We start from the raw sequence: 14,657 nt of genomic DNA on the forward strand, positions 1-14,657 counted from the left end.
CGTCAGGGGTGGATTCCTACTGTCACAGTAGAGAATGACATGGGGACACATTTTTCCCCATCCCCATGGGAAATCATTTTCCCATCCCGTTCCCATGAGTTCTTTTCCTGTCCCTGATCCATTCCTCCAAGCTCTGTCCTCATCAGCACAAGCCTCAAACACTTTAAAAATCATAAGTGTTCAATGCTTGAGTGGTTAAGGCAGAGCTTACAGGAACAGGGACAGCAACAAAACCCGTGGGGACAGGGAATTCTGCGGGGATGGGGACAAATTAGTCCCTGTGTGTTTCTCTGTCACAGTTCCACTTTATGGACACCAGTTATTGTGTAGAACACTGCAGAACGCTCCAAATTACTGGAAATAATGGTGTTGGAAAGCGATAACACACTCAGCTGTTATAATCACAAGCTCCACTCTTTCAGTGAAGAGTCCAATAGTAGCAATTCCTCATTCAAAGAATGCCGCCCACTCAATGTGAGCTTTCAAGCCCAAAGGTTGAACTGATTGAAGCATAAAGATTCATCTTTATTCTTTCTGTCTCAATAAGGGCAGTGTTCAAGAACAGCACAGCGAAGTGACCCAAAGTCATGTTTAAACTCAAGGCAGTGAGACACTAGGGGTTCCTCGAAACATTTAGTAGCCAGGCAGGATTTATGTTCCAATAAACGTGTCTTGAACCAGTGGGAAGTCTGCTCCATATAGATCAAAGAACAGGGGCTAGCAATAACATAAATCACCCCTTCCATGACACATGATGTAGAACTCCTCAATTTAAAGACCTGGCCAGATACCAAATGTACAAAATCCTGGATCTCCAACATCAAAGGGCACATTATACATCCACCACACTTGGAGTGTCCCTTTGTCTCACCCTGCATAAATAGTGCTGTCGGCTCTTAACATGTTCAGGCTTAAAATGTCACACAGATTGGTATTACGTCCATATGAGAATAAAACCCGTATATTAACAAAACAAGGGTGCACCTGTAGTAATCCAGCATGTTCCCTTTTCACCCTCTGAATCTTCCTGGACATGGTGGTGTATTTAGATACAAAGGGGACCACATCTCCTTGTTCCTGACTGCCCTGATATTATGAAATGGCTTCCCTGAGATTAAAGAAGGCCCTCTTAACAGCCCTAGATACCAAGGGGGCTGGGTAACCTTTTATAAATTTATGTTGTAATCCCATTGATTGCATTTTATATTTTCGGTTATTGCAAATGTGTCGATAGTTTAAAAACGGGCATAAGGAATGCTAAATATCATAGGATAAGGATACATATTCCCAAAGTCCAATAAGGAATTACAATCTGTCTCCTTCCTTCCAAGAAGTCTATGGTGTTTGGGCGCTATGTCATATCGAACTTTAATGAAGGATGGCAGGTGTTAATATATTCACTGAAGTCTAATAAATCCTCCAGGGAACCCCCCTAATAAAAAATATCATTGATCGAATGGGTCCAACTTACCGTTGGAGAAATGAGATGAAAGCACACAATAATCTTCAAAATGCCCCATAAAAAGGCTAGCCACCATAGGGGCAAACGTAGCTCTCATAGCTACACCTGATTGCTGTAAAAAATATTGCTCCTCAAAAATAAAATAGTTCTTTCTCATAGGTAGGAGCACAATTCAACAAGACATTTGAAGTTTGATGTTGCAGCGCTTTATACTTCCATCCCCCAGGAGGAAGCTCTCCCAAGTTGTAGGTGATTTTCTTCATCAGTTGCCCCATCCTCAGCTAGTGCCGACAGACTTTCTTGTTGAATTGTGCTCCCTAGCTATGCTCATGGAACTGAGAGCATTACTGAAAATGCTACTCTGGAGGATCTGGATTTCAGCTATCTACCTAAGAGCCTAAATTTGGCTTCCAGAACCTCTGTCCCACTTTTTCCTATGTCATTGGTACCTATGTGTACAAAGACAGCTGGCTCCTCCCCAGCACTATTGAAAATCCTATCTATATGACGTGTGAGGTTCGCCACCTTCACACCAAGCAGGCAAGTGACCAGCCATTCCTCACAACCACCAGCCACCCAGCTATCTACATGCCTAATTATCGAATCACCAATTACAATAGCTGTCCTATCCTTTTTCTCCTGGGCAGAAGCCCCTGGAGAGACATCCTTGGTGCAAAAGGATATTGTATCCCCTGGTGGGCAGATCCTAGCTACAGGATTATTTCCTACTTCACCGGGGTGATGCTCTCCTTCTAGGAGACATCTCTCCTCCAAGGCAGCACAGGGGCTACCAGACTGGAGGTGGAACTTCTTTACAACATCCCTGTAGGTCTCTATGGGGATACTTTTGTCTATCTCCCTCAGCTCCTCCAAGTCTCCTACTCTAGCCTCAAGGGAACGTACTCCTCTTACAGCTAGGAGGTCTTTGCAGCGAACACACACATATAGCTTCTCACCAACCGGGAGAAAATCATATATTTATTTATTTGTTCATTTTTATAGCCCTTCCTCCCCAGGAGCCCAGAACGGGTTACAACTAGGTGCTCAAAACTTCCCTGTCTGTCCAAAAAGGCTTAAATGTGACACTCAATGCAAAAGACTGGATAGCAACACTTGCTGCTGGAGTACTGCCTGCATCTTGTTATTGAGCTGATTACTTAATTAACCTTATTAAGCTACTAGGAATATATTAGACTAGTATAGAGCCTTAGGATTTTATTATATGCTTTATTTAGGCCAGAATTCTCAAAAACTCGCATTAAAAAGCGACGGTCTGCTAACACAGCCATTTTGATAGCATGCAAATGAGGTTGGTGGACAGCAGCGAAGATTTGTGAAATTTGCATGACCCCCTCCCTAAAGTGGGAGAGATGCCCACACTCTCCCACTATCCCAAAATCCCGGCCGCAATCCCCCCTGAAGCAGTAAAGATGCCCCCACTCTCCTGCAGCCCTAAAATCCTTGCCGCTAACCCCCCCTGCAGCGGGATAGATGCCCACAGTCTCCTGCTGGGTTAAAATCCCCACTGCAACCCAACCCCCCCCCCCCCCGCATTGGGAGAAATGCCTACTCTCCCCCGCTGGCAAGTGACCCCCTCCCCCATCTCTGCTGCCCCACTCCACATTACCTCAAAATAGATGACCTGGAGGGACGCGGCCTCCCTCCTTCCAACTGCCTTCATTGTCTAAATTGGGCCTTCCCCTCCCCTGTGCATCTTGAGATGCACCTGGGAGAGGGGCCTGAAGCTCTGATTGGCCCAGGTTGTATAAGACTCCTCCTATGGAAGTGGCTGTAAACAACTTGGGTCAATCAGAGCTTCAGGCCCCCTCCCTGGATGCACCGGGAAGGGGCCTAAGTCTCTGGCCTATAAGCCTAAGCCCCCTTCTATGGAGTGTCCAGGCCAATCGGAGCCTTAGACCCCTTCCAAGTGCATCTGGGGAGAGGTCTGAGGCTCTGGTTGACCCAGGTTGTATAAAGCCCCTCCCATGGGAGGAGCCTTAAACAACTTGGGCCAATCAGAGTCTCAGGTCCCTCCCCGGTTCATCTCAAAATGGGAATGCCCATTTTAGACGATGCAGGCAGCTGGGAGGAGGGAGTCTACATTCCTCTGGGTCATTTATTTTGAGGGGAGGGGGTGGTGAAGACAGGTGAGGGGGTCATTTGCTGTCGGGGTAGAGTGAAGATCTATCCCGTTGCGGGGGTGGGGGGGTCGGTTTGCAGTAGGGATTTTAGGGCAATGGGAGCGTATGGGCCTCTCTCCCACTGTGATGGGGGTGGTATGCCGCCTTTGCAGGGAAGGTGTTGTGATGCAACAGAGAGAATGGGCATCTCTACCGCTGCATCACAACACAGGCTTTCTAGCAATCTGACACTGACCAGCACTCCTGGACCAGTCGCTTATTTTTGTCACCAAAAGCCGATTCCGTTTTTTGAAAATGGCTCGGCATTTTTTTAAGAATCCACCCAATGGCTTATTTCAGTGTTGAAGAGCCCAATTGCATGTCAGTATTGGAGACTGCTAGATACCTCGCTAAAGACAGAGATAATCCATTTTGATAATCTGCCGCTAAACTACGTACAGGCTAAACCGCCGGATAACAGTTTAGTGATGGCGTTAAAGTTTTGAGAATCTGGCCCTTTGTGTTTCTTTCTTAGATAGTCTTAGGATTATATTGTATGCTTATTTACTGTTTGTTTCTTTACAGGTAATGAAATATAAAGAGTTCTCCTGTTGTCCTAATTAGAATAATTGAAAATAAATTAAGACTTTAAGCAAAGAAATTAACTAGGGGTGGGTGGGAGAGGGGAGAGCGGGAGGGAATGGAGAGTGACTAAGCCAGACCCTGCACTGCCTGCCAGAAACTATCCCTAGCAGAAGATTCAAGCTTACAAAACTGTAGAACTATAAAAGGCTATTTTTCTATGGAGATTAGCTGAGTAGAGTTTGCTCTTTTAAAATCTAAACTGTCTATAGAAGGGAACCTACAATTGAGCTTTTCTCCCCAAACCTAACAAAGCTCAGAGCAAAGTAATGTATACTTACCCAAAGATATGTCTTCTACTCTTATCTCAGAAACAGAATGTCCTCTTCCCTCTTTCTCTCTTCTCAGAAATGTCTATTATACAATTGTCAAGAGTTAATACATGTGTCATAAGAATAATGGCACATAGTTGCTTATTTTGCCTTTAAAAAATAAGCATAAAATATATTATCCCAGGACAAGCAGGCAGGTATTCTCACTAGTGGGTGATGTCATCAGACAGAGCCCCGGTACGGACGTCTCACAAGCACGTGTTGCTTGTAGAAACTTAAAGTTTCTAGATGCCCGCACCGCGCATGCGCCGGTGCCTTCCTACCCGGAGATCCGGGCGTGTCTCCTCAGTTCTTTCTTTTCCGCGGAGCTGAGAAGTTCAACTTCATCATGCGCTAGCTGAATTCAGTTAAATTTGCCTTCCTTGTCCGCGTTTTCGCTTTCTTTTAATTACAGTTAACAGTTCTTTTCTTTTTCAGTAAAAAAAAAAAAAAAAAAAAGATGATTATTTCCTCCGGCGGGTCGAACGGGCCGGCCACGTGGCTCAGGCCCACTGGCTTCGACCTCGCGGCGGAGATTTTCCGGCCTATGTCCCGGCCAATCACCGGGTTTAAAAAGTGCAGCAAGTGCCAACGCGCGATTTCACTCACGGACCCTCACTGGCGCTGTTTGCAGTGTTTGGGCCCTGACCACATCCCGAAATCGTGCAGGCCTTGCTCTACCCTTACGGCACGCTCATTCAAGCGGCGTTGCCTATTGTGGGAATCGATGTTCAAGATGGACGCAGCTAAGGATCCCTCAGCCTCCACTTCATCTGATACCTCCCCGGTTCGGGCGAAACCGGCATCGACCCCTCCTGCATCGAGTGTGGTGAAACCGGCATCGCTCACCCCGACACCATCCACGAGCTCGACGTCGGTGCCCTGCCCCGGTCCCCTCGGTTCAGGTACCTCTTCCTTCCACAGTGCCACCAATGGTCATCAAAGTGCCGAAAGCTACTAAGCAGAAGCACTCGGCCTCGAAGGAGCGCGATGTCCGTGCAGGAGGACCCCCTTTCGGTGCGGATCCCTCCTTATCGACTTCGCTACGGTCCGTGCTGGAAGCTCAATTCGTTGAGCTCATGCAGACCATCGGACCCGGGCTCATCGCTGCCATACAGGGTGACCTCCCGGTACCGGTCCAAAGGGGCGGTCCGCCCCCTCCCCCTCCCCCACGCCGTTCGACCTCGACAACCGACGAGGACGAACGGGGGAGGGCGGCGATGCCCACGCGGCAAGCCTCGCTTACCGATATGCCGCCATTAGAACCCATTACGCCTCCGCGCCAACATGGGACCAGACCTCCGATCGATACTCGAAGCCCTGGGCATAGTCAGGAAGAGTTCTTCCGTACTCCTTACCAGACTTGGGTAGCATCGCAAGAACCCGCATCGCAAACCCAGTTGCGATCCACCGCTTCCAGCCCTATCCACTTGGGGGCCTCGGGAGACCATGCGATGCACAGACGATCCCGATCCCCGTCCCGCCACCGAGACGGGCACCGATCGAGACACTCATCCTGGCACTCCTCACGCCATTCGGAGGTGTCACCGCAGAAAAAACTGCAACGTAGGGGATACTCCTCATCAGAGGTGTCCCCTCCGAGGGGCCCGGAGTACGAGGAGACACCGGTGCCCGATTCTCCTTGTCACTCCCCGATGTCCACGGACCTGGAGGCCTCCCCCTCCTCCAGCCCGTCCCACAGACCGACGCTGGCGGAACAATTGTCCTTCTCATCATTCCTCCGACAAATGGCGGATGATCTGGATGTGACCCTTGACACGGGCTCCCGATACTCCAAAGAGTATCTGGACACCATGCATTTACCTAACCCTCCAACGGAGTCGCTTCGGCTCCCCTTGCATAAATTACTGGACCAGACCTTCATGCAGTGCTTCGAAACACCGTATTCCATACCGGCGATCCCCAGCAAACTCGATGCTCGATACCGCATCGTGCACCATAAAGGGTTCGAGGGCCCTCAACTCTCCCACCAATCCCTACTGGTCGAGTCCTCCCTTAAACACTCTCATCCCTCCCAGGTCTACGCCTCTGTACCGCCGGGCCGAGAGGGGAGAACGATGGACAAATTTGGTAGAAAATTCTACCAAAACTCCATGATGGCGTCACGGGTGCTAAACTACAACTTCTTTTTCTCTTCCTATCTGGAGTTCTTCTTGCCGGTGCTCCGCAAGTTCACTCCGTTCATAGACAACCAAGCTCGATTCGAGTTCGAGGAAGTGGTAGCCTCCCTCTCCCAATTACGCCTCCAGCTGATGCAATCCTCCTTCGATGCATTCGAACTCTCGGCACGCGCCGCCGCAAGCGCGGTAGCTATGCGTCGCCTGGCATGGCTCCGTACTATCGATATGGATCCCAACCTACAGGACAGACTCGCCAACGTACCATGTGCTGGAGCTGACCTGTTCGATGAGTCTATCGAAACTGTTACCAAGAAGCTGTCGGATCATGAAAAATCCTTTCAATCCATCCTGCGGCCCAAACCCAAACCTCAACAGTCTCGACCTTCCAGGCCACCCCTGATTTACCAGCGGCGTTACATGCCCAGACAAACGCCTGCTGCGAGACAGCCTGCGAAGAGACAACCTCCCAGAAGTCTCAGCAAAAAACCTCAGCCACCGGCTGTACCTAAGGCTCCCCAGCCCTTTTGACGCCCCTCCCGGGAGCATAACCTCGGCCTCTCCCATAGGGGGCCGCCTCCATCTTTTTTACCATCGATGGGAGGCCATAACCACGGACCTATGGGTCCTCACCATCATAAGAGAAGGATACTCTCTTCAATTCCACCGGGTCCCCCGGACCATCCTCCAAGAGAGTATCCTTCAAGCTCGACGCAGACCGCCCTTCTTCTTCAGGAAGTCCAAACCTTACTTCAGCTTCGGGCTGTCGAGCCGGTCCCGTCAGACCAATTGAACCGAGGGTTTTACTCCCGGTACTTCCTCGTCCCGAAGAAAACGGGCGACCTGCGACCCATTTTAGACCTTCGGGCCCCTCAACAAGTTCCTGGTCAAAGAGAAGTTTCGCATGTTGACTTTGGCTTCTCTATACCCCCCTCCTCGAGCAGAACGACTGGTTATGCTCCCTGGATCTCAAGGAGGCCTACACTCACATCCCCATTCACCCGGCCCTCCCGAAAGTTCCTCAGATTTCGGGTGGGAAATCTGCACCTACAGTATCGAGTGCTACCATTCGGCCTATCTTCATCCCCCAGAGTCTTCACAAAGTGCCTGGTGGTAGTGGCCGCAGCACTCCGGGACAGGGGTCTACAGGTGTTCCCATACCTCGACGACTGGCTCATCAAGGCCCCGTCAGCCCCAGAGGTCACTTCGGCGGCCTTGGCTACAACCTACTTCCTCCAGAATTTGGGCTTCGAGATCAACTTCTCCAAGTCTCATCTACAACCCACCCAGTCCCTCCCCTTCAATCCACTATCCAAACGCATCTTAGTCACACCTGCTCTTCGGCAGTCTCTACTTTGGTGGATGACCTCTTCGAATCTATCCAGAGGTTTGCTGATGCACTCTCCCCCCCCATCAGAAAGTTCTCACAACCGATTCGTCGAATTACGCATGGGGGGCCCACCTGGAGGGTCTCCGCACCCAAGGATTCTGGACCAGTGCGGAAAGACTACACCAAATCAATCTACTGGAACTCAGAGCCATCTTCAATGCGCTCCAAGCTTTCCAACACCTACTCCACGACATGGTAATCCTCATTCGCACAGACAATCAGGCCGCCATGTATTATATCAACAAGCAAGGAGGCACGGGCTCGGCCCTCCTTGGCCAGGAAGCTCTACGAGTCTGGGACTGGGCGGTGCGCCACAACACCCTACTCAGAGCAGTATACATCCAGGGGGAGAACAACGTCTTAGCAGACAAACTAAGCCGTCTGCTACAACCGCACGAATGGACTCTCCATTCCAGCCCCCTTCACCAAATCTTCACGCAATGGGGGACGCCTCAGATAGACCTCTTTGCGGCTCCCCACAACGCCAAACTGCCTCAGTTTTGCTCCAGGATCTACACTCCTCATCGCCTCGAGGCAGATGCTTTTCTACTGAACTGGGGGAAACGATTTCTATATGCGTTCCCACCATTCCCGCTGATCCAGAAGACTCTGGTCAAGCTGAAACTCGAACGGGCCACCATGATTCTAATAGCTCCTCGGTGGCCCAGACAACCTTGGTTCTCCCTCCTACTTCAACTCAGCAGCAGGGAACCAGTACCACTTCCAGTGTTTCCTTCACTACTTACTCAACATCAAGGATCACTACTTCATCCCAACCTGCAGTCTCTCCACCTGACAGCTTGGTTCCTCTCAACGTAACCCCTCACCAATTCTCACAAGAAGTGAGGGAGGTCTTGGAAGCTTCCAGGAAGCCCGCCACTCGACAATGCTACTCCCAGAAATGGACCAGATTCTCCTCATGGTGTGTTTCTAAGTCAAAGGAACCTCAGCGAGCTTCCTTATCCTCCGTGCTGGACTATCTCCTACACCTATCTCAATCTGGGCTCAAGTCCACATCCATACGAGTCCACCTGAGCGCTATTGCGGCGTTCCACCAGCCCCTACAAGGGAAACCCCTCTCGGCCCATCCGGTGGTCGCCAGATTTATGAAAGGACTCTTCCATGTTAACCCTCCTCTCAAACCACCCCCAGTAGTTTGGGACCTCAATGTAGTCCTTTCCCATCTCATGAAGCCCCCGTTTGAACCACTCAACAGGGCCCCTCTGAAGTATCTCACCTGGAAAGTGCTTTTCCTTGTAGCCCTTACGTCCGCTCGCAGAGTCAGCGAACTCCAGGCATTGATGGCGGATCCACCATTCACAGTATTCCACCATGACAAGGTGGTCCTCCGCACTCACCCGAAATTCCTGCCTAAGGTGGTCTCCGAATTTCATCTCAACCAATCCATTGTACTTCCAGTATTCTTCCCTAAGCCTCATTCTCACCACGGAGAATCGGCCCTTCACACTCTAGACTGTAAACGTGCCTTGGCTTTCTACCTGGATCGCACCAAGCCACACAGAACCACTCCTCAACTTTTTGTCTCCTTCGATCCTAACAAGTTGGGAAGACCCGTATCAAAGCGCACCATCTCTAATTGGATGGCGGCTTGTATCTCTTTCTGCTATGCCCAGGCTGGATTATCACTTCCTTGTAAGGTCACAGCCCATAAGGTCAGAGCAATGGCAGCCTCAGTAGCATTCCTCAGATCAACACCAATCGAGGAAATTTGCAAGGCTGCCACCTGGTCCTCGGTTCACACATTCACCTCACATTATTGTCTGGATACCCTCTCCAGACGGGATGGACAGTTTGGCCAAACAGTATTGAAAAATTTATTCTCTTAAGTCGCCAACTCCCCCTCCATCCCACTGAGGTTAGCTTGGAGGTCACCCACTAGTGAGAATACCTGCCTGCTTGTCCTGGGATAAAGCAATGTTACTTACCGTAACAGTTGTTATCCAGGGACAGCAGGCAGCTATTCTCACGTCCCACCCACCTCCCCTGGGTTGGCTTCTCAGGCTAGCTACCTGAACTGAGGAGACACGCCCGGATCTCCGGGTAGGAAGGCACCGGCGCATGCGCGGTGCGGGCATCTAGAAACTTTAAGTTTCTACAAGCAACACGTGCTTGTGAGACGTCCGTACCGGTGCTCTGTCTGATGACATCACCCACTAGTGAGAATAGCTGCCTGCTGTCCCTGGATAACAACTGTTACGGTAAGTAACATTGCTGTATGTGGAACCCAGGACCCTGTGTTTCTTTTTTTGTTTCATTGGTTATGTTTCTTTGTATTTCAGGTATACCTGAAAGCTCCTATGATTCTGAATGGTGTTTGCGTCATCTGGAAAGGCTGGATAGACATGCAGAGATTGGATGGCATGGGCTGCCTGGAGTTTGATGATGAGCGAGCACAGGTAGGGGACGGAAAAAACACCTTACTAGTTCACCTTACTTGGCATGTAAAATCTTCATAGCCATGTTGCTGTTGTGGATATTCTTAAAAGAATTTCATCCCATCTTTAAAAGTGTGACTTAAATTTAATTCCTGACAAGAGCATGGCATTTTGTTGGACATGTTTCTGCCAGTTAAATCAGGATGTCTGTGTTGCATTTTATTTTTTTCAGAAATGCATGCAAGCTTCGCACTGAGAGCTGATGTCCATATAAGTGGCATATAAAGAGTAGATTGTGAGCAGGAAATTCTTAAAAGCACAGTATATGTACCCTTCAGAGGAAAAGCAGGCCATGCCCACTTTTTGCATTTCTAAGCAGAACTTGGTTTGCTTTTAGAAAAATCACAAGATATATTAAACTCACCTACTTGTTCAATAGGACTGGTAGTCTTGACAGCAGGTTAAATCTTCATCAACCCACTGTTTTGTTTTCATGCCCCTCCTCCCATCACTGGGATGAGCTCCACTTCCTCAGTCTGTCTGTTCTGCTTGAGCTTAATCTTTTTTTTTTTTGGGGGGGGGGAGGGTTATTATCCATTCAGAGGCTTTCGGTTGTTATAGAGTAACCCGGTCACTCCGGGACATCTCTGGCTGCGAGAAAATACAGATATGCTCAGGGCTGGGGTCTGTAGCCCACAGGCACATGCCTCGCATGATTCCTGTGAAGCCAGTCTGCATCAGTAGTTCTCAGAGCTCAGGGCCTACCCTTAGGAGCAATCTCACCCCAGGTTCATCCCCAGTGAGCTTGAGTGGTTTGCCCCAGTTCTGTCCGCATTGGGCTTGAGTGCAGACTAAGCGGTTGCTGTTGTGATTTTATCCAGGATTGGAGCCAACTGCATTCCTCCCCCATAACGTTGTGCAGCTCTGGTAAGGTTCTGAGGGTCCATGTCCACGTTGGGAACTAGACAGCAATCTGAAGAAACAAGCCATCTTTTGGACATAGTGACATAGTAGATGACGGCAGATAAAGATCCAAATTGTCCATCCTGTCTTCCCAACCTGATTTAATTTACATTTTTTTAATTTTCTTGTTAGCTATTTCTGGGCAAGAATCCAAAGCTCTGCCCGGTACTGTGCTTAGGTTCCATCTACTGAAGTCTCTGTCAAAGCTCACTCCAGCCCATCTAAACCATCCCAACCATCGAACCCCTCCCCAGCCCATCCTCCTCAACCAAACGGCCATATACAGACACAGACCGTGTAAGTCTGGCCTTAGTTCTTAAATATTTACTATTATTTTCTGATTCTAGATCCTCTGTGTTCATCCCACACTTTTTTGAACTCTGTCACGGTTTTCCTCTCCACCACCTCTCTCGGGAGCACATTCCAGGCACCCTCTCCGTAAAGTTGAATTTCCTTACATTGCTCTTGAGTCTCCTACCCCTCAACCTCAAATTATGTCCTCTGGTTTTACCATTTTCCTTTCTCTGGAAAATATTTTGTTCTGTACATTACATTACATTACAGATTTCTATTCCGCCATTACCTTTCGGTTCAAAGCGGATTACAAAAAGAGTTATGGAAGAAGGGTTACAACGTTGGATCAGAGAAGGAAAGTAGGATCTGGGGTTAGGGAGGGGATGGTAAGAGGGGGTTAAGCTTTATCATGGTATTAAGCTTTATTAAGGGATTTCTTGAAGAGTATAGTTTTTATTTCCTTTCTGAACATCTTGTAGTCTGGGGTTGTTGTCAATAGGTTGGAGACTTGGTTGTCTATCTTCGCTGCCTGAGTGGCCAGTAGTCTGTTGTATAGTTTTTTTCCTTTTTACTTCTTTGATTGGGGGGTACGTGAATGGGGTGTGTGTTTTTCTATGCCTGGTATAGGTGGTTTAGATGAGGCGGTCGTTTAGGTAGGTTGGGCTGTCTCCATTTATAGTTTTAAATAGTATACAGTAGAATTTAAATTGTATTCTTTCCTGGATTGGAAGCAATGAGAATTGATGAATGCCTCAGTAATTGTGATCATGTTTTTTTCAATGAATAGACGAGTCTCAGAGCTGTATTCTGAATTGTCTGTAGTTGTTTAATCATTATTGCAGGGCAGGGGAGGTAGAGGATGTTGCAATAGTCTAGGATACTTAAGATTAGAGATTGTACTAGGAGCTGAAATTGTGTTTTTTTGAAGAATTTTCGGACTTGTCTAAGGTTTCTCATAACTGCGAAGATTTCTGTATTGTTTTGTTAATTTATGGTTGGCATGGTGCAGCCTTTGTCAATAGTCATACCTAGAAGTTTTTAGGGTGGTTTGCAAAGGGTAGTTGATAGAGTTGATTTCTAAGTTGGTTATGGTTGGGATTTTTGTTATTTTCTAGGAGGATGAATTTAGTTTTGTCTGGGTTGAGTTTCAGTTTGTGGTCTTCCATCCAAGTCGTAAATGTAGCTAGAGTTCTGTGTAGTATGTCTGACATTAAGAGCATTGGTTGGTCGAAAGGATATGAGGATGGTGATGTCATCAGCATAGCTATAAGAGGATAGACCTTGTTTGTTCAGGTAAACGCCAAGAGAGGCTGTATATAGGTTGAAGAGAGTAGGGGACAGTGGGGACCCTTGTGGAACGCCGCAGGGGTTGGACCAAGGTTTGGATTTTTTCTTTGTCTGATTTTACTTTGTATGTTCTGGATTTTAAGAAACCTTTTAAGTATTTGAATATTTCCCTTGTCCCTCCTTTCCTCTAGGGCAGGGTTGCCAATTCCAGTCCTCGAAATCTACAGACAGGCCAGGTTTTCAGGATATCCACAATGAACATGCATGAGAGAGATTTGCATACTAAGAAGACAGTGCAGGCAAATCTCTCTCATGCATATTCATTGTGGATATCCTGAAAATCTGGCCTTCCTGTAGATTTTGAGGACTGGAATTGGGCAACCCTGCTGCTTTTAGAGTGGGCAGGCTTGATGGGCTGTGGCCCTTTTCTGCCTTCATTTTCTATGTTTCTAGAAGTATTTGTTTGGCATGTTTGCTTTTTCCTCATCACTCTCCACATATCAGTTCATAGCATCTTTCAGTTTAGCAATTCCATTTTTCATCTTCCTCTTCCACTAATATATCTGAAAAAAATTTTGTCTCCCTTTTTTACATTTTTTAGCCATGCGCTTTCGCCAGACTTATCTCTGTCTTGGCTTCTTTCTGTTTCACCCGGTAGTCCTTTCTGTACTTCATTTCTTGGTTTGTTTTTTTTTAACATTTCTGGAATGCCAGCTCTTCTGCCTTTTTGTTTCTCCTCCACTAGTTTGGAGAATCATATCTGTTTCCTTTTTTCTCTTGTTTTTATTTATTTTCTTCACATAAAGGTCTGTAGCTATTTTTATTGCTCCTTTTAGCTTAGACCACTGTTTTCCAATTTCTCTTATGTCCTCCCATCCTTGTTTCTTCAGGTACTCTCCCATTTTATTAAAGTCTGTACATTTGAAATTCTGCTTATCTTGGAAGTAGCGATCATCAAACGGTTTGGTTTGATATAACAGCTAAAGTGGAGAGCACCCACTCGCACATTAGAGATACTCTCCCCATTTGTCAGGATCAGATCCAATATCACTTTTTCCCTCATAGGTTCTGTCAGCATTTGCCTGAGCAGAGCCTTTTGAAAGGCAAGAAAACAGTGTGACAAGATGGTGGCTGCTGTCAGAAGGATGCTGGGCTGTATAAAGAGAGGCATAGCCAGTAGAAGGAAGAAGGTGTTGATGCCCTTGTTAAAGGTCGTTGGTGAGGCCCCACTTGGAGTATTGTGTTCAGTTTTGGAGACCGTAACTGGCGGAGGATGTAAGAAGACTTGAAGCGGTCAAGAGGAGGGCGACGAAAATAATGGGAGGTTTGCACCAGAAGATGTATGAGGAGAGACTGGAAGCCCTGAATATGTATACCCTAGAGGAAAGGAGTGACAGAGGAGATATGATTCAGATGTTCAGATACTTGAAGGGTATTACGTAGAACAAAATCTTTTCCAGAGAAAGGAAAATGGTAAAACCAGAGGATATAGTTTGAGGTTGAGGGGTGGTAGATTCAAGAGCAATGTTAGGAAATTCTACTTTACGGAGAGGGTGGTGGATGCCTGAATGTACTCCCGAGAGAGGTGGTGGAGAGGAAAACAGTGATCGAGTTCAAAGATGCGTGGGATGAACATAGAGGATCAGGAATCAGA

At 47.8% G+C, this 14,657-nt stretch overlaps 1 protein-coding gene across 13 annotated transcripts in view; it reads left to right on the plus strand.

The window, feature by feature from the left end:
- Positions 1 to 14,657, plus strand: part of CBFB (core-binding factor subunit beta) — a 650,211-nt gene that overhangs the window by 249,788 nt on the left and 385,766 nt on the right. For all 13 annotated transcript variants that reach the window (XR_004539111.1, XM_033940717.1, XM_033940718.1 and 10 more), the window contains exon 4: positions 10,364 to 10,480. Coding sequence is in view for 12 of the 13 variants with exons in the window: in XM_033940717.1 (XP_033796608.1) it covers positions 10,364 to 10,480 (117 nt within the window). In the remaining variant the exon portion in view is untranslated. The remainder of the gene's footprint in view (positions 1 to 10,363; positions 10,481 to 14,657) is intronic.

Source organism: Geotrypetes seraphini, chromosome 4 (assembly GCF_902459505.1).
Source record: "Geotrypetes seraphini chromosome 4, aGeoSer1.1, whole genome shotgun sequence".
Classification (NCBI taxonomy): domain Eukaryota; kingdom Metazoa; phylum Chordata; class Amphibia; order Gymnophiona; family Dermophiidae; genus Geotrypetes; species Geotrypetes seraphini.